Consider the following 26,719-nt stretch of genomic DNA (forward strand, 5'->3'; position numbering starts at 1 on the left):
TAGATCCATGATTCTGAATGCTCAAGAGATTGGATAGGTTTAACATATTCAAGGAATTGATCAGATATTGTTGGATTAGACTAACAGGACTAAATGTGAAGGTATATCTGAGAAAATAACAAGTATTATTATATAACATAATGCTTGTTATTTTCTCAGATATACTTTCATAAGTATACAAAAATAAGAGGCTTAACATAATATATAATAAAAGAGGCTGCCTCAGAAGACCAGCTGTTCTTCAAGATTGGGAAGTGAGTTGTGCAGAGGGAAACCCCATAATGTGGGTAGAGCAAGTGCAAAGCAGAAACTAGGTAGAGGGAGAAACAGAAAGAAAGAAAAATGCCTTATACTGATCCCCAAAGTAAAGCCACTCGACCTGAAAAACTGACATTTCTCTCTATGGAGAATTCTAAGCAGTGCAGGCCTCCTAGGGCTGATCCCTAGGCCAATCTTGCTTAACATTTCTATAAATCGTCTGACAAGGGGATGATACAGCAGTGTCTACAGGTCTGCGATGACTCCAAGCTGTCTAGGCAAGGGAAACAGCAAACTGAGATGAACTTCAGAGGCTCTCAAAGGGCCAGGCAAGAGGTCAGAAAACTACAGATTAGATCTAGCCCTAGTGTGGTTGAAATAATTCAAACTATTATTTAAAGATGATAGGTCCTAAGCTATCAGCAACAGGTGAGAAATTAGGACTGAAATGGCTCTGATGGTTTACAGATCATCAAGCTGATCTAACAGGTTTCTGCAGCCCCCAAGTCTAAGAAACCCTTCACAGCATCACAAAGGGTGCTAGAGGCTAAGCAAAACATCATCCTACTCTACACCTGATCTAGACTGTCCAAATCTGTACCACCCTGCACAGTTCTGATTATTCCATCTTAGTCATTAAGGACATATGAAGGCTGGAAGAGGTCCAGAAACTAATAATTAGGCCACACCATGAAGAGAAGTCCATGAAACCATCCCTCTCATATACAAAAAAAGAAGCAGGGCCAGTTCGGTGGCTCACACCTGTATTCCCAGCACTCTGGGAGAAAGAGGCAAGAGAATCACCTGAAGCCAAGAGTTTGAGACCAGCCTAGGCAACATAGTGAGATTCTATCTCTACAGAAATAAAAATTAGCCATGCTGGTAGCACACACCTGTAGTCCTAGCTACTTGGAAGACTGAGGCTGGAGAATCACTTGAGCCAAGGAGGTTGAGACTGCAGTGAGCTCTGGTGACACCACAGAACTCCAGCCTCGGCAACAGAGCAAGACCCCATTTAAAAAAAAAAAGAAAGAAAAAACTCTAAAAATTAAATAAGTATCTTGGCAAGCATAAAATTCTATTTGGAAGCAAAATGTGAATGTGTACAAAGATATAAATTAAGCCACAATAATCATGTTCTAAATATTTAAGTAGTACATTCTACCATGCAACATACATCTGTAATAAACATAAAGTATGCCTATCTGTTTAATTTTACCTACATGGGTGTGAAATATATGGTGTTAGCTTTCGCAAAATGATAAAGACCACTACCCTTCACAACATATTGGTTCTAAAGTCATTGATAAACAATCTTATCCAAAACAACTCCAAGAGAACCACCTGCTAACTACAGTTACCACTTTAGACCTGACAGTTTATGTAACACAAGTTAGCTCAGCTATAATTGCACTTCAATAAAAACAGATCAAAGCTGGAAGAGGGTAGATCCTTAGGGTTTTAATTGGTAGCATTGCTACCCCTAATAGTTATATAATAAATAATAAGAAATCAAAGAACAACATTTCATGGAAATCTACAGTGAGATAACATGGCAGAGTAAAGAGTAATATTTGTGTTTAAATATTACTGCCGCTGCTTAACTGTGTGACTCAGGCAAGGTACTGAACCTCTCTGTGCCTCCATCTCCTCACTTGAAAAATGGGAAAACACATAGTGCCTCCCTCACATGATCCAATGCCTGTCACATAGTAGTCACTAAATCTTAAAAACTGTTGCCAGTATTGTAATTGTTGCTGGTCATTGTCATTATTACTGCAATTTACAAAGAACTTTCACATACAGTAGCTAATGACTATTAAGTAATAGCATAAAGAAATACTTAATTTAAAGCACAATTACAACACATGTCAAATATATGGGAAGGGGTATGATTTCCACCACCATCCTTTGTGCTGCCCTCTGGTTTGTCAGAAAGAGCCAGCCATATCTAAACTGTGATTGGTTGGATGTAAAAGTAAGTAACAGACAGAGTAGTTAATGACAGCTAACATTTAAGGAGTCCTCACAATGTTCCACATAGTTTATTCAGCATTTTAGATGTACTACCATTATTTAATCTTCTTATAAGTGTTACAGCTGAGGGATGGGGCCCAGCCAGGTTACATAACCTTCCCAAGGTTACTGTGGAGTCAACACGGGCAGGTTGACTTTGGAGGACATGCCAGCCCACTGCCCTCCTGCCCAGGACTGACTTCCTTTGAAAACAAACATTTGTTAAACATTCCAATCACTTGGCTCATTATCAGCAACAGAAACAACCAGTATTGAGCTCATCTCTCTAAATAAAGACACAGGCACATATTCACTTTACAGGGGTTACCATTCCTCTGAACCACTAATTCTCTTAGAACTGTTAACAGGGATGAACTAAATTATCATCCCTAGTAAGCAACATTTTTCCTTGTACTTCTTGAATTCTAGCTTACATATTTATCATAAAATAATATGTTCAATCATTCTATAATTCTGGGATTCCCTTGAAATGTAATATGACTGATCCCAGTTCCTAAAAAATGTCACAACAAAAATGCCCCTTGCACTAATATCCTTACCTAGATCAGGGTTCTTAGCAAACAGTTCAGTAATCCATAAATCCTAAAATTGTAAATAAATATTATATGCATATATATATATATATATATATATATATACACACACACACACACACACACATACACATATACATACACACATTTCCTCTTCTGGAAGACAGGTGCATTAATTAGATACTTCAGAAGGCCCCAAATTGTTAAAAATGACTACTCATTTAGATAGAGGTCCTCCCAAGACAAATTACATCATTTTATTCATTTTAAAGTCTTTGGGGGTTCTCAAATGGAATATATACTGCAATTCAATACCTTATGATTTCATGCCAGAGTGACAGCAAAACTCATAAGGGACAGGATTCTGGATTAAGAATGAGGAAACTTGCTCTAGCAGAAATTCTCTGTATAGGTGACCTTGGGGAAATCACTTAAAATTTTAGGACTTTGTTCTAAGATCTGGAAAGTGACTGTGTTTTAAATGCTGATTTCAGGGTTTCCCCACAGCTCTGTGCCTCTATAACATAATTCTACAGGTGCAATGAAAATTAAGAGAGAAATTACTCTAGCCACTTACATCACTAATGAGTTCCGTGCATTTTCTGGCCAATTCCATGCTTAGGTCTTCAATAACAGGCTTATAGAAGACCTATTGGGGAAAAAAAAAGGAAAGGAAACATTTTTCTCAGCATCAATTTAGAGAATAAAACGTTGATCATGAGTACATGTTTTCTCACTCACCTGGTCTTCTTCATTTTCTTCTTCCCCTGTTTTTTCTTCTTCAGTTTCATATTTTACATCCTCAGTTACAGGGACCCTCATTTTTACCCTTTAAAATACTTATATTTTTAAAAATCTACTCATAGGCGTCCTTTTGCGTACCAGTGCCCTTGAGATGCTGACGTCTCTGGTGCTCTGGCAGGAATGCCCTTACCCATGCCTCAGCCCTATTTAGCCCACACTTCACTCCTTATCTCAGTGGTGTGTCAGTGAGCAGAACAGAATCCCAGAGGTCTACCAGGGCTGGCCTCACAAGTGGAAATAACATATTCTTAGGCAAAATTAGATTTCATGAACTTTTCAAGTCAACATTTTTTCCACTGGTTAAGAAATCCAAAAGAGAAAATTTATTCATTTTTTACTAATTCTATTCATTCATAAAAGAGCATAAAAAGGACTTAGAGATTCTGGGAAAATTATCCAGCTCTAACACTTAAGATAGCACAGTCCAAAGCCTGTTATCGCAGAGATTCCTTGACTCTGTCTAAATAAAGCTTTCAATGGAATGTCAGACTTCTTTCTGACTTGGGGTAGTAAATCTGGATCATTCAAACTCATTTTATTAACCTAAATTATATGTTTTATGAGACATACCAGTACTTTTCACATCCTAAAAAATGCCCACTTTATATTAGCTGATTAGAGGCTATTTATTATGAAAAGCCCTTTGAGCCCCTTCAAAGAATCTATTCTGAGTTAATTATGACTGTTAGTCTCATACTGGTGAGTATGGTATTGTATTAATTGTAAACATCATTAAACATGAGAAGTTGCAGTTAACACAAGTTAATATATCATTTAACAACTCTAGAAACATCAGTTTCAAAAATCGTCACCATCATCTTTGAATTCTGCAATTCTACTCATGCCAATTTTTACAAATTCATTAGTAATTTGAATTATTACTCAATGGGTACTCCACATTCTGAAAAGTTTGGAAAAATAAACCACCACAATATTTGTAATATGGTATATGTCCTTAGTTATGTAAAACCAAGGTTAAAAATACGTTTCTCAAAACAAATATTTTAGTGTCAATTCAAGCAATTCCAAGATGCTCTACAACTTACAGTTTATTAATCTGGTTATATAAATCCTAGGATAAATTAATTTTACCAAGCCATAGCATATTAGCATTGGGCATAACAAATACCCTACAATGAATAGTAATACTGATAATACAAAACACAATTAATAATAATACATCATTCTAAGTAGTCAAGCATGTTTTTCTCTCTTGATATCATATCTAGTTTTCCATGCATTGTAAAAAAAAAATGCCCTTAATTAAACTGAAAATTCTAACAAGAAAAACATTCCATACAGTCATCATGTATAAATTATTTCTGAAATTGTGTTCCGTGAGGCAAAAGTTCCACAAAAGATTCTAGGGGAGAAAAGCAGCTTTCTTAAACAAATATGTGTAAGAAACCTGTACCCCAATCTCTGTCCCTGCCACTTAGAGGTTGACAAGGCATATTGACATGCTGGAAGTTCTGAGAAGACCTTCAACCAAAAAACCTACTTGCTTAACCTTGTGTTACCCTGAACACGAAACCAATCTATCTCATCAAATCTAATCCAATGCAATCTAATCTACCTACCTACCTATCTTTCTCTATCTACCTATCTTTGTTTTTCAATGACACCCACTACCCAAGAAAACTAACACTCCTCTGTGAAATATTACCTACTACTTAGGGAAACATTGCTCTATTCTGCTAAAATGTTGTGTTCTAGAAAGAGCTGTTGGTCTTGAAATAGTTTTTGATAACAGGCTAAATGAATAGTATCACATATCCTGTTCACTAGAAAAATGCCAAAAAGAAATTGCCCCAAGCATGCTGAAATTGGAAACAACAACTCTTAAGATTTCAGCCATGTCATGCCAGCCCAGTGTAGTGGATTCCATGAGGACATTCTTTTTACATTTTATTTCTTCCATAAAAGGAAAGAACATGTGGATTCTGATTATTTCCCTCAAGTTCTCTGCTGGCCAGAAGACTATTCTAATATTCTATAGATCTATTACATTATCTTTATTTGGAAATAGGGAGGAGCAATTTCTGTAAACTTGCCTTGCAAACTTCTAGAAGTGTAGGGAGAAAATCTTGCCAAAACTGCCTGAGACACACCTCTTGGCTCATATTTGAGAAGACAGTACTGGTGTTGCTCAGGGTGACACCTATTCCCCCAGGTGAATTACCTTCATGAGGCTTGCACTGCAGTTAGTTCTCATTTCCCATCATGTAGAACGTTCTCATGGACTCTTCACTGTGCTGCAAGAAAATAAGCTGTTGAGATTTCATGTACAAAGCTTTGAAAACAAAAAACCAACACCATGTGCAATGTGAACACAGTTTCCATTTGAGATTTGAGAATCAAAATTTCAAGCCAAAGGGATCCTTAATAAATCAATACACCTAAAGCCTTCTCTTTCACAGATGACAAAATGAAGGCTAAGAAAAATTACCTGTCTCAATTACAAAGCTATTAAATGAAGCACTAGGATCAGAACCTAACTAGAGACCTGTGTGCATTTGTACAACAAATAAATGTTATGCCAGGCATTGTGCTTGGCGTTAGAGACACAATGGTGAATAAAACATCCTTTACACTAAGATACAGTAGGAAATAAAACACTCATCACTCCAGAGTTGCTGGATGAAGTCTTTAATGGATTGTTTGGCAAGCTAGAGACACCAATACTTTTGATTGAAGGCATCTTTTTTCCCTTCACCTATAATATAAAATTCATGCAAAGTTTCCTCTAAAAAATGTTAAGCCCTTCACTTTATCACAGCAAAGTTTTCTTGTCAATAACTCTAAAATATGCAATGGGGAATAAGAAGAAAATGTTCCTCATGGATAGCTATCAGGTTTCAAAATCCCCTATCAACTTTTCAAAAAACCAAGATTAATGTTGTAATTTAATAGATATTTTCACCTCAGGTTGCTGCAAAAGGGAAAATCTCTGTAGCTCCTCATACCTTTTACTTCTGAGCATTTCTTTTATGTTGTTTACTTTTCTACTTTAGTGCTCTACCCATGCCTTGACATAGAATGAGACCAAGATACAACACTTATGGTTAAACTGTCAATGTTCAGGTCTGGCTCTACTATGTCCTCTAGGGCAAATCATTTAACCCCTCACTGCCTCTTATTCTTCACAGTTAAACAGAAAAACGGAGTTGCCCAAAGTTAACAAAAAGAAAGCATCTTAAAAATAATGGAGCCCTTCGAAACACAAGCTTTTTTTCGACCACCCAATAAAGGTCCACAATGACGGGAAAAACATTTGGTACGAAGAGGTCTTCTCATTCTCTATGCCACCAATATCCTTTTAAAGTCAAGAAGGGCCTTCTGCAACTAGACAGGTTAAAGATAAGAGCTCACTTGTGTATTTATAATTCAGAAGTCTTCTGATATTTTGATAGTTTCATGTTTATGTGTAACCAAATGGATTTCCTTAGCAACCGTCAGGTGGGTAATTCAAGTCTCTGGAGACACCACCCCAGCCAAGAGAACATATCTATGTCGCCATCTTGAGTTGCACAGTGCACAACCGTCTCCACCTTCCTTGAGGTCACCTATGACAAGAATTTCTCGGTTTTTGACTTATTTCAAAATAAGTCACTTTTTTCTCCTTTTCATAATAATGGAATATGCGCTTTTCCACAACATGGTGAGAGGTGATTGAAAAATAAAAATTTGTATTAAACAACTGAAACAGATCCAGATTCAGTTCTGCATGGGGGGGAAAAGGACAGAGATAAACTATTTTCTTTTTTACTTTAAAAATAAATTCAACGTTTCTTAGTATAAAATATTCATCCTAAATGGTAGGTGGAGACCAATTTGTTTGCCTGATTTGTTTCCCTGCTGTGATGGCTTTTCACATTCATTTTTTGGTGGCTGGTTTTTGTTTTGACGACTGTGTATCAGAAGGTTCCTGATTCTCAGCTCAATCACTAGTCATTCCACCTTTGCCTCACCTATTTACTCAGTAACTGGCATCTGCCCAGAAGAGAACTTTCCTAATGGACGAGGGAAGATAAATCATTTCTTGAAAAAGGAAATGTAAGCACTCTAGAACAATTTGTCTCCTTTATATAAGAGTTGTGCTTAATATTGGTGCAATCAATTTCTACAAGTTAGAATTCACGAACATATATCCTCCTTTTTAATGGCTATTTCATTACTCCTTATTAATTAGAAACTGGGAGAACACAAAGCAACCTAAACACATGTCACCATGACTGATTATGCTTTAAGATTTAATAAGGTATATTCCATATTCATATTCCCCTTTTCACAAATGTAGACCCCACTCACAAATGAGAGCTGCATACTTAGATGGATGTTAGAGGAAGTGAAGAACAAGAAACTGTAAATAATTTGGGCACAACTATTTCCAGGTTGGGTGTGGTTGGGAAACCAAAATTAAAATGAGGTACTCTGCTTATAGAGGGGGCAGGGAAGTATTTTCAATGTCTCCGTTAACATAGCACCCATTGAACTGAAAGACTTTGGTTTCATTTGCAGCTTGAGATGTTGGTTCATTTTCATAGCAATTAAGCTAATACCATAATCACTCCTGTAAACCCCCCACCAAGAGGAAGAAACCTAAGCTCTGTGTGGTCTGTATGTGGCTTATACCCAGAACCAAAGGGTCAAGCAAGATCACACCGCTTGACTCCCACAGAGTGCCCCTCCTAGAGTTTTATGTGAGATGTGTCAGGAATAATTGTGAAAGACTTTGAAATGGGCACATACAAAAGAAATTACTGGGTGTTCCCTTCAGAGCTATGCTGTTCTTTCATTATCTTTGAACTACTTCACAATTCCTTTAACTGTTGAAAACTGGTAAGAATGAGAATGATTCTTATCCACAGAAATGCAAATTATAGTAGCCCCCACACCTTAATCACGAAGGATGTGTTCCAAGCCCCCCAGTGGAAGCCTGAAAGTACAGACAGTATCAAGCCTATACATATTATGTTTTTCCTATATATACATACCTATGATAAAGTTTAATTTATAAATTAGAATAGTAACGACATTTCTCAAAAGAAGATATATGAATGGCTAACATATGACAAAATGCTCAATATCACTAATCATCAGATAAATGCAAACTAAAACCAGAAGAAGATACTGCCTTACCCCAGCCAGAATGGCCATTAGTAAAAAGTCAAAAAACAATAAATGGTGGTGGGGATGTGGTGAAAAGGAAACACTTATACACTGCCAGTGGGAAGGTAAATTAGTACAACCTCTATGGAAAACAATATGAAGGTTTTTTAAGAACTAAAAGCAGAGCTACCATAGGATTCAGCAATCCCACTACTGAGTATCTACACAAAGGAAAAGAAGCCCTTGTATCAAAAAGATATCTGCACATGTTATGTTTCTCACAGCACAATTCACAATGGCAAAGATATGGAACCAATCTAAGTGGCCATCAACGAGTAACTGGATATAGGAAATGTGGTATGCATACACCATGGCATACAACTCAGCCATAAAAAGAACAAAATAATGTATTTTGTAGCAACTGGAATGAAACTGGAGGCCATTATTCTAAGTAACTCAGGAATGAAAAATTAAATACTATATGTTGTCACTCATAAGTGGCAGCTAAGCTATGGGTATGCAAAGGCACACAGAGTACTGTAATGGCCTTTGGAGACTCAGAAGGGAGAAGAGAGGGAGGTGGGGGAGGCATTAAAAACTACATATTGGGAACAATTACACAACTCAAGTGACAAGTGCACTAAAATCTCAGATACCACAATAAAATTCATCCATGTAACCAAAAACCACTTGTACCCCCCAAAACCACTGAAATAAAAATAAATTTTAAAATGTAACAGTAAGAGATAAAATAGCATAATTATAACAAACATTCTGTAATAAAAATTACGTGCATGTGGTCTCTCTCACTCTCAAAGTTTCTTGTGCTGTACTCACCTATTTTTAGAACTTAGTAACTGAAACCTCAGAAAGGAAAACCATAGATAAGAGAGCATTACTGTAACTGTGTTCTTGGGAAGGCAACTGAGTATTGCCCATGAGACAGACTCTTTTTGCACCTATTTGTAAATGCATGTCAGCATTCCTTATTACACATTTATATGCGGTTCTTCAGATTCACCTTTGAACCAATTGTAACGTCTTACTGGTACCCTCACTTATTAATGAGTTAAAAATCTTTGAAATGTATTTATGTTTCAAATGTATTTATATTATGAGAGTCATAACTATTTAAAAATTATTTAATGATGCAAGTGATTTGAAAAAACAGAAAGAAAAAGGGCATTATTGGAAAAAGCCTACCTCTCAATTGTGAAATATGGCTGTAAAAATTTCTAGCATTTATTGATATCAGTTTTGGGTTTTCTTTTGTTTTCGGGTTGGATTTCATTTGACTATTGGCAACTGTCCCTTGTGTGCTTGTATATATGTACATTCACACAGGGAACAAACACACATGTACTAAGCAGAGTTAATTCACCACAGCTGCCAGTTCTCACTCGAAAAGCATAAAAGCTTTCAGTAAATGCAATGACTTAATTACTTCTCACATCTGGAAAAACTTGAATATGAGAGTGGATGTACTGAAGAAGCTCTCTGCTTGGCTGTCAACACCATATCAAGAGCCAGAAAGAGAGCAGGCTTGATCACTCTTGGCAATTCTTTAACCCATTCAGAGATAGATGATCTACCAATTAATTTATAACGTATCCTATTTATATGATTTATGAGTTTTATGAAAACACAGCAATGTAAATAGTTTTCTAATAATTTATGGAGAAAAGCTGTTTTGTCATGTTTCCAGGAGGAAAAAAAATCATACATTAAAATGGGGAAATTATGAAGAAGTTTTTATATTCAGGGAAAAAAGGAAATGGTTTTGGAGGTTATAGAGTAAGAACAGCCATTAGAACTATAACTTACACAAACACATGCAAAACTAGATGATTTGGCACTTTTTGGAGAAAGTATAATACAGTACTCCTAAAAGGGGATTGGAGATTTATATGAGCTCATAGCAAGAAGATTTAGCATAAACCAAGTGTATTACTCTGTTTTCACACTGCTACAAAAACATACCCAAGACTGAATAATTTATAAAAAGAGGTTTAATTCAGTCACAATTTGGCATGTCCAGGAGGCCTCAGGAAACATGCAATCATGGTGGAAGGGGAAGCAGGCACATCATACACGGTGGCAGGCAAGGGAGAGTGAGCAAAAGCAGGAAAAACTGCCTTATAAAACCATAGATCTCATGAGAACTCTCTCATTATCACAAGAACAGCATGGGGGAAACTGCCCTCATGATCCAATCACCTCCTTCCCTCAACATAAGGGTATTACAGGTTGAGGACCCTTCAGCCTCCAGGGCATCAGGGAAGAGCTACATGAAGGAAGTGTGTGGAAATCACTTACTCTAACACAAAAAACTCAAGTCAGTTGGAACCATGAATCCTTTGCAAATATAACAATTCCTTGCCAATTAACTGTGGAAGCAGCAGCTTTACAGCTTCTCTATTCCCTTTATGTGCCTTGAACATAATTTTTCCCCCTTCAGGTTATCATTAGCCCTTCAACATGCCCTTTGTGTATCTGGACTTTATGAAAATTCTTAGTGAAAAAGGTGTTTTCAGATTTATGTGTCTTTGGAAGAAAAATATTTAAGAGAAATCCATTGGTATTATGTAGACCCTGAAATAAATTTATGTTAAATGTATTTATATAAATTTCATACTTTTACATTTCTACAATTATAGTTTTATTATTAAAATGCACCTCTTTTTTCTATTCTTTACTAGACAAGTGATGTCAATGTTCCTTTTCAAACCTTAAGCATCAAGTTACTAACACCTATGTTCACTAAAGATTCCTTCTTCCTGAAGTCATGCTTTCATTCCACTTTAAGCCAGGGAAAACAATACTACTGATGCTCAAAAGTTTGGAACTTTTAAAACACAAATTTGTGAGCCTGATTCCAATGATTTCCATGGAGTTTTTCCACATTTAACTTGAACTAGGAGTCAATATCAAAATAAAATTCTAAGTAAAGTAAATATATCATTAAAACAGCTATGAAGTTAATGATGCTTTAAAATAGCTGATACCCTTTGAAGAGTGAGAACTAGTTTAACATATATTGTGGGTAATTTCTCTCTGAGGACTTTATCTTCTTTATTATTTGTGTGAGGGTGTATGTCAGGGGGTGGGTGTGTCATTCATGGACTCATATGTTATATGAAGATGGACATTAATGAGTTAATTAATTATAACAAATATAATTCAACAAATTTTGTTAATAATTTGTGTGCATTCCATGGGCCAGGCACTATGTTAATCTCTCCAATCAATGAACCAAACCAACAAAAATCCGTCTCTCCTATTTTGTTCACATATTCATTTAACAAATAACGAGGAATGTCTACTTCATACTATGCACTGCAGTGAGACATTTTATATTTTTTCCTACTAACTCTTTAAAATCCAGTGTATTTTAACTTCCAAGTTACAGCACAACTCAAGTCCAACTAGCCACATTTTAAGCGCTCAATGGTCAGATGTAGATAGCGGCAACCATGTTGGAGAGAATAGCTCTATGGTAATGCTGTAAGCCTGGAAATTATTAGCTATTTCTCAATTTCATCATATATACTTGAAGTGTGAAAAAATTCATTTAAAATTAAACAAGATAACAATCTCAGAGTCTTAATAAGCAAGCAATAAAATCTACAATCTAATTTTAATTTCAAGACCTGTCTAAATAAGTCTTCAGTACAGAAATGTATTTGATTAAGGGTTTAAATTTTTATTATAAATAATGAACTAATTTTTAAAATTATGCTTTAATTAAGTTCACCAAAGGTGTATTTTCAAAATGCTATCTTGTTTCATTAATGAAATGACGTAAAGTCCCACTAGTTTTCAGGATGTTCACCCCCTAATTTTCTGTCTAATAAGTAGATAATTATATGACTGAATAACAACTTTTTATTCTATAGTTTTCTATCCAAACAGCAGAACGTCCAAATAGTGAAATATCTTCCACTGATACTCACATTTTTAGTTCATATAACTGAATTTAAGCAAATCATTCATTCATCACCTTGGCTAGATAAGTCCTTTTTAAACCAAGTTATGAAGTAACGTCACCAGGAAGTACATGAGATTTTAGTAAAGGGTTGATGCCTCATGAAAAGAACCTAAGTTTTACTGAAATTAGATTTTTCTATTTTAAAAGAAACTTTAAATTTTCAAGTATTCAACAGAAAAGATTTTGATGAGTTTGGACAAACACAGTATTTCTGACTTCCGCTCCTAGCAAATTCACCTCTCACTTTGAGTCAGAACAATTGGTCCTTTAAAACTGCTGGAATCTTGAATAATATCCAAATGCAATGAAGTGCTTCAAACCTAAAAATACTATTATGCAGAATGATATTCAAGGTCTCAAATTTTATTTGTGCTATACCTCATCCACGCTGTGCTGACATTTTGGGGGAAAGAGGAACTCCATATAAAAATGAAGGGAGGCAGCCATGAACTCTTTGAAGTTCTTGAACTCTACTGACCTGTACCAAGTACCGAGAGAAGGCACAAAAGGCTGATTACTGCATCCCAAGCACTGTGCTATGAGCTTTACATATAGTATCTCATTTAATCCTCAAACACCCATTTCACAGATGAGGTCACTAGGATTTGGAGGGATAATTGCCCAAGTTCTCATGAGATTCATACCTAGGTCTTACTGCTTCCATTTGTGTAAAATCTCCTAGACCATAGGGCAGTAGAACATTGAATGAGTACTTTTTATTTCTTTCTGGAAATGATATTACTTTTTCTCATCTCCTTCAATTTCCACCTTCAAAGTAATTGCCGTTATGGATGGTTATATAAAGGAAGAATAGTCCTTGTGGTATGGAGACAATTTGGTCCCTGGGATCAGTGAAAACAAGCCCCCATAGGAGTTAGAAGCAACAAGAAAAGCGGGCAATAATGAAAGCATTATGAGGATCCTTGATTCCGCAGGAACCTAATTTGAGGAACTTTTCCTGCTTTTCATTCATTAAATGGCACATTTATGAGGAGTAGTAAGCTGGTAAATGTTTCACAATCAACTCTCTCAGGGTCTGAATTTTTTAATTAAGAAATAAATTTTTAATTAAAAAACAAAAGCTCTGCTTTGCAACATAATCGTGGAGTTGGGAAGAGATGGGCACAATCTGTTCTGGTAAGCTGATAGGAGCCAGCACCACACAGCACTGTGAGTAACAACAAAAGCCTGTATCTACTGTTAAATGGACCGAGAAGTGCCAATCAACCTGAGACTAATCTTCCAAATTTTAAAATGAGCATTTCAAGGTATACAGTTATGCCCTGCTGCTATTCTGTTCCTTAGCTGTACATGGATGAACTCATTCTAAATGGTAAGATTTCAAACTTATTTGCGCTACATTTTTTCTACTGATCACAGATACTGAGACCATAACATTTGTGTTTGTGGCATTCTTTTTTTAATTTTTAATTTTTGTGGGCACATGCTGGGCGTACATATTTATGGGGTACATGAAATATTTTGATCCAGGCATGGAATGTGCAATATTCACATCATGGGGAATGAGGTATCCATCCCCCTAAGCATTTATCCTCTGAGTTACAAACAATCCAAGTGAGCTCTTTTTCATTATTTTAAAACGTGCAATTATTACTGTCTACAGTCACCTTGTTGTGGGTTTCGTTCATTATATTTTTTTTGTATCCTTTAACAATCCCTTCCCCCCACCAGCACCCCCACTACCCTTCCCAGACTCCAGTAACCATCCTTCTACTCTCTACGTCCATGAGTTCAATTGTTTGGATTTTTAGATTCTACAAATAAGTGAGAACATGCAATGTTGGTCTTTCTGTGTGGCACTCTTAATGATAATTTAGATGCTTCTAAGATATTGTACCCACAAATGAAGCAAATGCAGGCAGATTTTTTTGTACCCAAATAGAACCTAACTTTTTTACATAGCTGTCTTCGCACCCAAAAGGATTAAAACTTAAAAGCTTTAAGTAGGATCTAATACACAAAAATTTAGAATACAGTAAATGCTAACTGAAAATAGGATTATGGTCATGACTTTATACATATATACATATATATATTTTATTGCACTTTAGGTTCTGGGGTACGTGTGTGGAACATGCAGGATTGTTGCATAGATACCTACATGGCAATGTGGTTTGCTGCCTCCATCCCCCCCATCACCTATATCTGGCATTTCTCCCCATGTTATCCCTCCTCAACCTCCCTACCCCCCGCTGTCCCTCCCCTACTCCTCACCAATAGACCCCAGTGTGTGACACTCCCCTCCCTGTGTCCATGTGTTCTCATTGTTCAACAAACACACTCTAATTTGCAAAAAGCTAATGAAGATAATTTATAGAGTAACTCAACGATTCTCTCAATTTGGGCTAGAATATTAGGAGAAATTCACCACAAAATATTGGAATAATAATATATATAAAAGAAATACAGAAATGCCAGAGGAAACAACTTATATAATGGCTTTAAATCTTAAAATAAGGAACCAAGTACAGCCCTGATCCAAAGCACATATAGTGATATTTCTGCAAAACAAAGAGTGTTTTACAGAACTATGATAATACTTGTCTAGTATCAAAGCTTAATTAAAATAGTGAATAAAGATGGCCTTTGTATTCACCGTATGTCAGCAAAAATATCTCCTTCTCAGCAAACTTTAGACTTAGGTAAAAAATTTGCAGTAAAAAAGATCCTCAGCATAGGACTGCACTTTAAAAAGTTGACTTTTTGGGGCAGTTTGTCACAGAAAGCCTTAACACAGCTTCTCTGTGCTTTTCAGATGGATAGATTTACAAGAAATGAATTGAGAACATACATTTTTTAAATTATACAGTTAAGCAAAATTGTCATTTTCACTCCAGCAATATTTCTTTTATACATGTTATCATGGCTTTGACAATTCTTCGTAGTATTTACCTGCCATGATTTGAGAAAGATTATAACAACTCACGAGCTATTTAATAATGCAGCTTCTGCTCAAGTTCTGTATGTCATACTCAAAAATAAAACACATGCATCAGATGTCATGAGGGTGTAGTCCACCATGATTGATGGCAAAACTGTATTCTATTTTTTGGCCTGGCAAAAACACAACAATGGACCAGACGAGGATGACTAAGGACAGAAGAGATTTGAAAGCAGCTAAACGCTCACTGCATGAACTAGTCAGAGAGATATTGTTTGAAAAGGGACAAGCATTGAAGTGTGCATTTGGTGTAGGCAGTGGAGAGCATGCCATGAAGAAGTCGTCCTAAGACCTGCATTCAAAATCCCTACACTGTAACAAATTAGATCGATCTTCCTAGTTCTAAGATTGTGATTACCAAATTTGTCTACTTGTCTACTAATCAGCAGGATACAAGGAATTAAAAGACGGAAATCTCATCTATTAACAAATACTTTTGTCAAACCATTTTCTTCATTCAGTGTTTTTTGTTGTTTGTTTTGGCCGAAGGGGAGTAGAAGTAACCTACGCTAAAGTTAGGCACTGACTGGGCATGGTGGCTCGTGCCTGTAAACCCAGCACTTTGGGAGGTCAGGGTGGGAGGATGGCTTGAGCCCAGGAGTTCAAGACCAGCCTGGGCAAAAGAGCAAGACCCTGTCTCTACAAAAAATAGAAAGATTCGCTGGCTATGGTGTTGTGCGTTGCAGTTTCAGCTACTCAGGAGGCTGAGGTGGGAGGACTACTTGAGTCTCAGAGGTAGAGGCTGCAGTGAGCTGTATTTGCGCCACTCACTGTACTCCAACCTGGGCAATAGAGCAAGACCCTGTCTCAAAAAATGAAAGCAAAATATAAACAGTAAACACTGTGGTAAGTCCTTTACATGTCTTATCTCATAAAATACTCATAAACTCTCTAGAAAGTAAATACTATGAGGATCCCCAAACTGAAGTTTGAAGGTAGCATGAACAAAACTTAAGATCTTCTATGCTGATTTATATACCTGTTGTGGGCATTCAACATGGTGAAATGTACCCATTGTGAGCATTCAACACCGTGAAGTGTATAAACCTGATGTGAGCATCTGACACTGAAAATGGCTGAAACCCACAGCTTAAAACTTTCTTTGTATTATGATTACAGTTCAAAAACTAATCAGGTTTGTCTGAATGGCCAATAAAGCAAAGAACATTCATAAAACCTATTCCTATATACATCATATTTTTAACTGTTAAAAAAGCCAGTCTTTAAACAACTGCAATGACATTTTCAGTCTAGTTTTAAAACTAGAGCATTTAACTCAAGTACATACAAATAAGAAAGTATAAGTCGATTCTATATGTACATAAAATAGAGATGTATTCCCAAGGCATGAGAAATCATCAGTGATGTAGCTACCCTTAGTGTATTCATGAATATGTGTTCCAAAATCGATATAACCAGTGGGAAATTCAATTCTGATAGAGCCAAGAGTATGACTTTGAAAAGCTTTTAAGCATTTATCTCCATGATGATCTCATGAGGAGTTCAAGCTTGCTTTTCAAGCAACACCAACGCCAAAGGCTCTGGAAAGCAGATATTTATCACAGCATTCAATCTGTTGCAAAAAGTTTCTTTGCAGTTTGACTCAATATAAGAAAAATAAGTTTTCGTGTCATCACAAATGTGGAAAGAAATTGTTATACTAAATCCCACCTTTCTTTATCTCACCATTTAATTAACATGCTCCCTCTTAAGGTTATAATAATGACTTTTCTTATTCTTCACACTAACACTATTTTAGTTTTTCTGCAAATATGAATGTCAATGTAAGAACATGAAAGTTACTTTCTAAAATAAACTAGATGACCAGCACATCTATATTTTATATTGCTTCTGTTTTTATTTTCAGTTGTATTACCATGTCTCAGAGGAATGCTCACAGATGTGGCTTACAAGAAGAGCAGCTCAATGGCATTGCTATGTTTGAAATTAAAATGTATACTGCTCATGTGTATACTATATTCAAAATCTGCTTTAAAATATCTGAATGTGGACTATGTATAAATCCATACATTAGGTCCTGTAAGAAATATAAAACTGAATAAAATGTACCCTTTCATACTCAAGGTTCTTCTAATCTATGAGTAGAGCAAAAGCAATTCAAGAATACAATGAAGTCATCAGAGAATTAGAGAGTACTGTAAAGGTTCAGAAGATGGAGAAAATCCCAAATATTCGGAAGACTCCAAAGTTTCATGAACATTGCCTTTGATCTGCACATCAGAAAGACGAATCCTTTTCGGAAGTGAGAATAGGGAGGTTAGAAGACACATCACACACAAGGACAAGAGAATCACCATAGTGGCTGGGCATGATGGCTCACATCTGCAATCCCAGCACATTGGGAGGTTAATGTGGGCCAATTGTTTGAGGACAGGAGTTCAAGACCAGCCTGGCCAACATGGTGAAACCCCATCTCTACTAAAAATACAAAAATCAGTTGGGTGTGGTAGTGTGCACCTGTAGTCCCAGCTACTTGGGTGGCTGAGGCAGGAGACTTGCTTAAACCCAGGGTAGAGTTTGCACTGAGCTGAGATCATGCCACTGCACTCCAGCCTGGGTGACAAAGTGACACTCTGTCTCAAAAAAAAAAAAAAAAAAAAAGAGAGAGAATCACCATACTATGGCCCCATGAAGAACAAGTTCAGCATAGCAAGGGGAAAGTGAAGGAGTAAAGATTGAAGGAAAGGCAGAATGGAGACAGCTTCAAATATCAGGCCAACAACCGCATATATAATTTAATCAGAAATCTCAAGAGGGGAGTGACATACAAATCCGATATAGAAAGAGTGCAACATAAGTAGGAAATGCTGAAATGAGAGGAACGAGATATCAGAAGACATCTACAAAATGGTCTAGAGGCCGGCACAAGATAAAGACATACCAGATTCATGAAAGTGGTTGATAAAGATTTGAGAGATATTAAAGATGTAAAAAGAGCAAGAAATAACATGTGAAGATTGAGAAAAGAAAGTTTGTGCCAAGATACTATAAGTTGTTTTTGTTTGTTTGTTTTTAGAGACAGGGTTTCATTCAGTTACCCAGGCTGGAGTGCAGTGGCACAACTGCAGGGCATTACAGCCTCAACTCCTTGGCTCAAGTGATCCTCCAACTTGAGCCTCCTGGAGTAGCTACGACTACAGGACACAACACCACACCCAGCTAATTTCTCAAGTTTTTTTTCGTCAAGACAGGGTCTCACTATGTTGCCCAGTCTGGTTTCAAACTCCTGGTCTCAAGTGATCCTCGCATCTCAGCCTCCGAAAGCATCATATTACAGGTATGAGCCACCATGCCCTGCTGTAAATTGTTTTGAACAGAGGGAGAAATGAGCTCAGGGAGGAACATGTTGAGTCTAACATAGAGCATCCAGGTGTAGGATTAGCCATCAGTAAGAGCTGCACACAGGTTATGATTAGAGCATTGACTCAGCTTAGAGAAGGGAGTCAGAGTTCAGAGAGCCACAGTCATTCCTAAAGCAAGTGAAAAGAACAATTTTGAAAGGCACCTGCCGAAGAAAAGCAATTATTCATTCCTAAAGACACTGCTGATCCTTCACATTGAACCTCAGAAAAGGTACACTCCTGAAACAAGGTCTCCTGAGGGACAAAGAAAAACTATATTCTATTTTCTTAATAATTCTCAAAAACCAAACTGCTTTAATGGAATGCTTCATTAAAAGTATTTATTAAGAGATCACTATGTGAATTAGGAACCTGGAATATAAAAATGTTTATTATCTGCATTAAGAAGCTTTAAACATCTTTGATATATTCTTGTCTGGTTGTAAAAATGAAAATATGTTCAGTTTACTGGAAATAGCAAAAAAGTACAAAAACAACGTGTATGGAATATTTTATCAGGAATTGTTAAATTTGACCAGACACTATTCCAGCATCAGATGGCATATTTGATGTTTTGATCAATATCAATAACATATTAATTTTATTATATTAATAGATTTCCCAGTATTGAATCATCCTTGCATACTTGGGTTAAATACTATTTGCCTGTGGTAGACTGTTCTTTGAATGAATATGATCTTATAGCATTTGTTTATACGATCATACATATGAGACAATGAATATTTATGTTCATGTACTAGCCCTGTTTATGTTAAAAAACTGGAGTTTTGTCAGGCTGTTAACCTTTTCTGTGCTCAATATCAACACACGTATTTTGGAAAAGGCCATTCTTGAAAATAGGATAATCTCCTCAATAGAGTTACAGCAGACATGTCAGTAAATTCACCTGTCCAGTCCCAACTATACTCAGGTTCAACCTCTTCTGCACCAAGTATGAATCAATCACATGTCCTGATTATCCAGCCACAGTTCATCAGACCAAAAGCAGACACTGCACTTGAGAAAAGGGAACACACTCGTCATTTAGTGAACAATCAGAATGTGTGCTGCGAGTTTGAACTAAGAGACATTTAGCTGTGGGTAATTAGATGTCAGTAAGTACTGGAGCTAAATGCTAGGTAGACCCAGGTGGGTGGCTATTTTTCAACCATATGCAGGCTAAGAAAACCTGTATTCAGAGAAAAGCATAGACAAAGAACCATAGAAACCTTAAAAAATACAGTGAACAGGATTTGCTTTTTAATGACTTCAAAGTTACAGGAAGTCCAGCCCTACTTGTTGCAAAGGTTTTCTCTAAGATTACCCTCTAGGCTTCCTATAAATCCCCTTTTCCTTTAGTCATCCTTTGGAAGCAAACATTCCTAATATTTATCAGGGACAGGAACCTTTCATAAAACAAATCATTTAATAATATTGTTCAAAGCATTCTTTGGTTATTGTTTTGTTCAGGTTTTCTAATTTCTCAAGTCCATTTTAGTAGTTTATATATTTCTTTTAAAAATACATTTATATTTTCCAAATCTGTTAACATAATGTCCTCTTGTGGGTTTTGAATGTAATGATAATCTAATCAGACTCTGAGCTAGAGGTAACTGCACATCCAGAGGTTCAAACTTAAATTGATGTGAGTAAAAATAATAGAAATGAAAATTTTAAATAATTGAGACAATTTTAATACCAAATTTAACATACATTGAGGGTAGTGGTTCTCAATATGTGTTTTTCATATATTTTCTGGAGTTGTTTTGTTTTTTTGAGACGAAGTCTCACTCTCTCACCCAGGCGGGGATGCAATGGCACGATTTTGGCTCACACAATTCTCCTGCCTCAGCCTCCTGAGTAGCTGGTGGTGTCACCACACTGGCTAATTTTTATTTATTTTATTTTATTTTTATTTTTAGTAGAGACAGGGTTTCACCATGTTGGCCAGACTGGTCTCTAGCTCCTGACTTCAAGTGATCCACCCGCCTCAGCCTTCTAACGTGCTGGGATTACAGATGCAGGCCACCATGCCTGGCTATTGCGGACTGCTCAATGTGAGAATTTTAGAACTACAGGCAAGAACGATGGCTTATGGAGTTCCCAACATCTTAGTCTCTACAAAACTGAGAAATAACTATACCTGAGAAACTCTGAAGTAGGGAAGGAGGGAAATAGAAGCAAACTACTGTTTAAAAATTAAATAATTAAAATACAGAAATCGCTGCAGTTCTATTATAAAATCTTTCTTGGATGGCTCTGAAGAAGAAAATGACTCAATTTTTTTTCTTTTTTTTTTTTTTTTAAGACAGGATCTCACTCTGTCACCCAGACTGGAGTGCAGGTGCAGTGGCACAATCTTGGCTTACTACAACCTCTGCCTCTCAGACTCAAGCAATTCTCCTACCTCGGCCTTCTAAGTAGCTAGTATTACAGGCATGCACCGCCACTGCCCAGCTAATTTTTTTGTATTTTCAGTAGAGACCGGGTTTCACCATGTTGGCCAGGCTGGTCTTGATCCACCCACTTCGGCCTCTCAAAGTGCTGGGATTACAGGCATGAGCCACCACACCTGGCCTGATTTAATTTTCAAATAGACTCTTGATTAAAAGCTTCTAACCTGGCTTAGGTATAAAGTGTGTGCCCAACTGAAGTTCCTCAAGCAATAGGCTGTTTCACACTTCACCACTAGAGCTACACATTATGAATATTTGGAAAAGAATATAAAAGTCCTGTAGTGCATTGACATACAAGAAAAAAAAGTTAGATTTTTTTTAGAATATTTATTGACTTTTTTTAGTTCCAACATTCAAAAAAGAAAACTTTACAAAGCATGTTATATAATTGACAGTAAATATAAAATATCCTGGGGAATGAACTCAGACTACTATTTACTGAAAGGGACTGTAGAGTGAAAAAAAATACATTCTGTGCACTAAATTATAACCCTCCTGATGATGGGAACTAGGTGTGGTTTAGCCTATTAGCCCATGTGTGCCTAACACAAAGCTGGTAAGAACATTAACTTTTGTGAAGTTGAAAATCAGCTTTTAAGACCAAAGTCTACCATTCTGTCCTCCCCCAGCATACACACAAACACAAAAGAACACTTAAAATGCCGCAGGCAAAACACTGTCCTCTGTAACAATCACTAAGGTTTTATTTTCACATTAGCCTGACACATGGCATTCATTTCTGTCTTCCAGGGTCCTCTGAACTATTTCTCTGGGGTCACAAACCCATAATGGCAGTGATGTTTTCATCTTTCTCACTGATATAGCCATTGGTGTCACAATGGAAGCAGAGAGTAGAAGGAGCATTGCTGAACTAGGCTTAAAGTTGAAACCATTCAGGAGATGTCTATTTATTTCTCAACGCACACAAAAGTCCAAACTATTCACACTTTGGCCACACATTACTATGCATCATGTACCTGATTTTAACTTGGAGTCTGCAACAATGTGGATCTTAGAAAGCCTAGGAAAAATTAAGAAAGATATGCAAATTTTGACATAAACAAAACTTGCAAATGGGATATTTAGTTAACACAGGAAAGTGAACACTCTCTAAACTCCATGTAAAACACTTAGAAGCAACCATGTCTATAAAACTAATGTGTGTTTCTGTCTTGTGGTGACTTTCTCCACAATTTTTCTATTTTATATTTCACTTTCAAGATACTTCTTTGAGAAGCCAAGATTCTATACAAACTGAAGAATAAAATATTCTTTACTTCCTCGTATTAAAATCTGGTATAGGTCATTTAATTGTGTTAAAAGAAAGGTGTTAATGTAAATGAAATTTAATATGATCATTGAGAAAATGAGGATAAATATTTCTGGTAAAATACTAACAAAATAACAGAATCCAAAATGGTATATGCATGACGTAATGAGAACAGTGGCTGAAGTATAGTTGTTGGAGAAAACACACAGGAGTTGGAATCAAAGCTCATGTCTGTAATCCCAGCTCTTCCGGAGGCCAAGGCAGGTGGATCACTTGAGGTCAGGAATTGAAGAGCAGCCTGACCAACACGGTGAAACCCCATCTCTACTAAAAATATAAAAAGTAGCCGGACACGGTGGCAGGTGTCTGCAATCCCAGCTACTTAGGAGACTGAGGCAGGAGAATCACTTGAACCCAGGTTGGAGTGAGCCAAGATTGTGCCACTGCCCTCCAGCCTAAGCAACAGGGTAAGACTCTGTCTCAAAAAAAAGAAAACAATCCAAGCTCCACTGTTCGCCAAGTCTGTGAGGTTGGAAGAGTTATTTAATTTCTCAGAGCCAAGCATTACTCACCAGTAATAGTGAAATAATAAAGAGTACATCTTCAGATGAGTTTTGCGATAATTAAATAGAATAATATAAGTAGAGTACTTGAATCAGTGTACTTAAGTACAGAATAAATGCATAGTATTATTGTCATTCTCTCAAAATTGCTCCCACTTGACGTGATCATAAGAAAGCTAACGATTATGCATAGGAAATTTCTGGAAGGAATTAACCCAAGCAACACAATTCTGGAGATCAGAATTCTGAAATATTTTTTCCTTTGGTATTAGTATTGCTTATTTCAAAAAGTTTCCTAATGCCTTAAGATGCAATGTTATTATAATTAAAAATAAGCTTAATTATGTATTATCCTAAAAATTTAAAAAAAAAAAACTGTGGCAAGAGAAGGCCACAAATATCTGAGCTGTAAATAAGTTCTTCCTAAGAGAACTTGTTGAGAAAATTATATGCTTTTTAGAAAATTATGCAATGTATTCATTGAGGACATAAGTTCCAGTCCCAGTGCTGACTAACTGGGTGACCTTGGATAGGTCTGTACAAACTCTCCAAGCCCCACTTCCCTTCTTTGCACATGGGAAGAATAAGGGTAGTGCATTCATAAGTTATCTCTAAAAATTCTACCATTTTAAACTTTATGTCCCTATAATCATGGGAATCATGTCATTGTGACTTTGGTTTTAAAATACTTTTTAATACATTTTGTAAAGAAAGCTTCCATTATTAGAGCTGTGTGCTCCTGGAGCATTAATCGATAGAATGAGATAAACAGTCCAGGGATAGACCCATGTGCACAGGATAAAAAGCATCAAAAAAAAAAGGAAGAAAGGCCAACTCCTTAATAAATAGCATTAGAACAACATGGGAAATGCATATAATTGGATCCATTTCTCATGCCTCACACCAAGATAAATTCCAAATGAGATCCAAATGTAGAATATGAAACCACGGAACAAAACATAGGGGAATTGCTTTACAACCTGGGAGCGGGAAACGATTCCTAGCTCAAAATCCAGAACCTATGGGAAAAATAACAACTACATAAAAATGAGTTTGACTACATGAAAATAAAAATGACTAATAATCTAAAATGTACACGGAAAAAGAAAACCACCACTGTAAGCAAAAGCAAAGTGGTAGAGGGAAATTGCAACATGTCATGAAGGGCTAATAGTCCTAATACAAGAGATTGTCTAAAAACAGAAAAGATCAACAACCCAATATGGACAAAAGATGAACAGTTCACAGAAAAAGACACAAAGAGTCCTTAGCATAAGAGAGGATGCCCAAACTTGCTGATGATAAGAGAAATGCAAATTAAAACAACATGACATTTTGTACCTTTCACATTGGCAAAAGCCCCAAAAGTTTAACAACGTATTCTGTTAGACTATGGAGAAACAGGCCCTGTCATATATTACTGCTGGAAACATAAATGGTTTAACCCCAGTGGAGGGGAATTTGGCAATATCTAGCAAAATGACATAGGCATTTACTTTTTAACCCATCAGTTCCTCTTATAACAACCAACCCTCAGGGTTACTGGTAAAAATGTGAGACGATATATGTACAAGACTATTCATTACAATACTAGCAATAGCAAAAGACTGGAAGTAACCCAAATGCCCATCAGCAAGGGACTAAAGGAATTGCAGTCCGGCCACACACTGGAGCTGTCAAAAGGTATATAAGGCAGATATCTGCATACCACTAAGGAGTCATCTCCGGGATACAACAATAAAGGGAAAAGCAAAGTACAAAAGAGTGTGTGCTGGACATTCACATTTGATTAAGAGAGGAAAGAATATATGAATGCATTTAATTCTGTATTCAAAAGAAACAAACGAAGGACAAACAAAAACTAATACAAAGAAGAAAAGAATATTTACCAAGAAAAGGTCAGAATAGGAAGGAAGAAATGGGATGAGAGTGAGATCTCTCTGAATATACATCATCATTTTGGAAAATTATGGAAACATGTTATATAATTATAAAATATAAGTAACTCAAGAACACAAAATAAAGCAACTTCTACCCTTCAAAATCAGGCTGAAATAAATGGACCCAATTGTACACACATATTTTATAAATTTAAATTTGATGTACAATTAGGTCCATTTATTTCTAGCTAGGTTGCTATTCATATTTTGAAAATACTGTATCTTTTTCTCTTTCAAAGAAATATGCTCTGTCCACTGAAAATGTCGGAAAGTAATGGCAGTAGGAACAAGTAATCAAAAGAGTAGAACGACTATTTCTAATCTATGCTCATGAACAGTCAGATAACCACCCAGAAGTGAAATTATGCCTTTTCCTAATTCAGGAAATGAAGGTTGACATTTTATTTAAACTGTGAAGTCAACACAGTGTAGTGCTGATCCATGCCAAATTTTTCAGCTCTAAGGTGACATTTGAAAAATAAGGACAAATTCACACACACACACACACAAACATGCACCTGCCTGAGTTTTCTCCATTTGGCGCCTCCAGCCCAGCTCCATTCTTCCTCCTCTGTCCAGTTCCATGGCCCAGGAGGAGAACCTGAACCTGAGCACTGCATCTCCTGGGCTTCCTTGCACGCTCCCTTCTAACTGAGTTTGACCAATGAAGGCAGGGCAAGAGTGGGGTAGGGTATTTCTTCTCCATACCCTCCCTTCTTTAGGGTTCTCTGCCAATAGCCACATCCTCACAACTATGTCTCCCTCTGGCAGCATCTCCTCTCATGATTCCAGTTCTCCCTGGGCTTCAGCCCAGAGGGGGGTCATGACTTCCTGAATCTCTGGGTACTTTACTGTCCCTTGCTTGTTCCCCTAACCATGCCCACAGCTCTGCAAACTCTCTTTATTTGTCAATAAATGAGTTTCTTTTGTTTCCTGTTGTACCCTAATATGTGACAGCACATGCATATACATACACATATCCACACACATATGTACACACATGCACACACACACACACACATAATACACCTATATATCCACATCTATACATCCATACACTCATATTCATATATACACACACAAACATATACACATACATACAAACAAGTACATATATAAATATGTGTGAGCACCTATGTGTCTATGTAAGGTTGGCAATAAACCTCACTACAATTTTATGTGGAAATGCACTTTGGCCAGGCACGGTGGCTCATGCCTGTAATACCAGCACTTTGGAAGGCCGAGGCGGGTGGATCACGATGCCAAGAGATCGAGACCTTCCTAACCAACATGGTGAAACCCCGTCTCTATGAAAAAATACAAAAATTAGCCAGGTGTGGTGGTGTGTACTTGTAGTCCCAGCTACTCAAGCGGCTGAGATAGAATCACTTGAACCGGGAGGCGGAGGTTGCAGTGAGCCGAGATTGCGCCACT

The 26,719-nt window shown here is 36.7% G+C and overlaps 1 protein-coding gene across 35 annotated transcripts in view; it reads right to left on the bottom strand.

The window, feature by feature from the left end:
• The window catches only part of NEBL (nebulette), a 695,182-nt gene that overhangs the window by 433,506 nt on the left and 234,957 nt on the right, over window positions 1-26,719 (bottom strand). For 34 of the 35 annotated variants that reach the window (XR_013519570.1, XR_013519569.1, XR_001913033.4 and 31 more), the window contains exons 1-2: window positions 3,570-3,754; window positions 3,406-3,477 (exon numbers count right to left, since the gene is read on the bottom strand). The exons of the other annotated variant lie outside the window; for it this stretch is intronic. Coding sequence is in view for 28 of the 34 variants with exons in the window: in XM_078329568.1 (XP_078185694.1) it covers window positions 3,406-3,477; window positions 3,570-3,650 (153 nt within the window). In the remaining 6 variants the exon portion in view is untranslated. Of the gene's footprint in view, window positions 1-3,405; window positions 3,478-3,569; window positions 3,755-26,719 lie in introns of those variants that run through there. 35 annotated transcript variants of the gene reach the window in all.

This window comes from Callithrix jacchus, chromosome 7, assembly GCF_049354715.1.
Source record: "Callithrix jacchus isolate 240 chromosome 7, calJac240_pri, whole genome shotgun sequence".
NCBI lineage: Eukaryota > Metazoa > Chordata > Mammalia > Primates > Cebidae > Callithrix > Callithrix jacchus.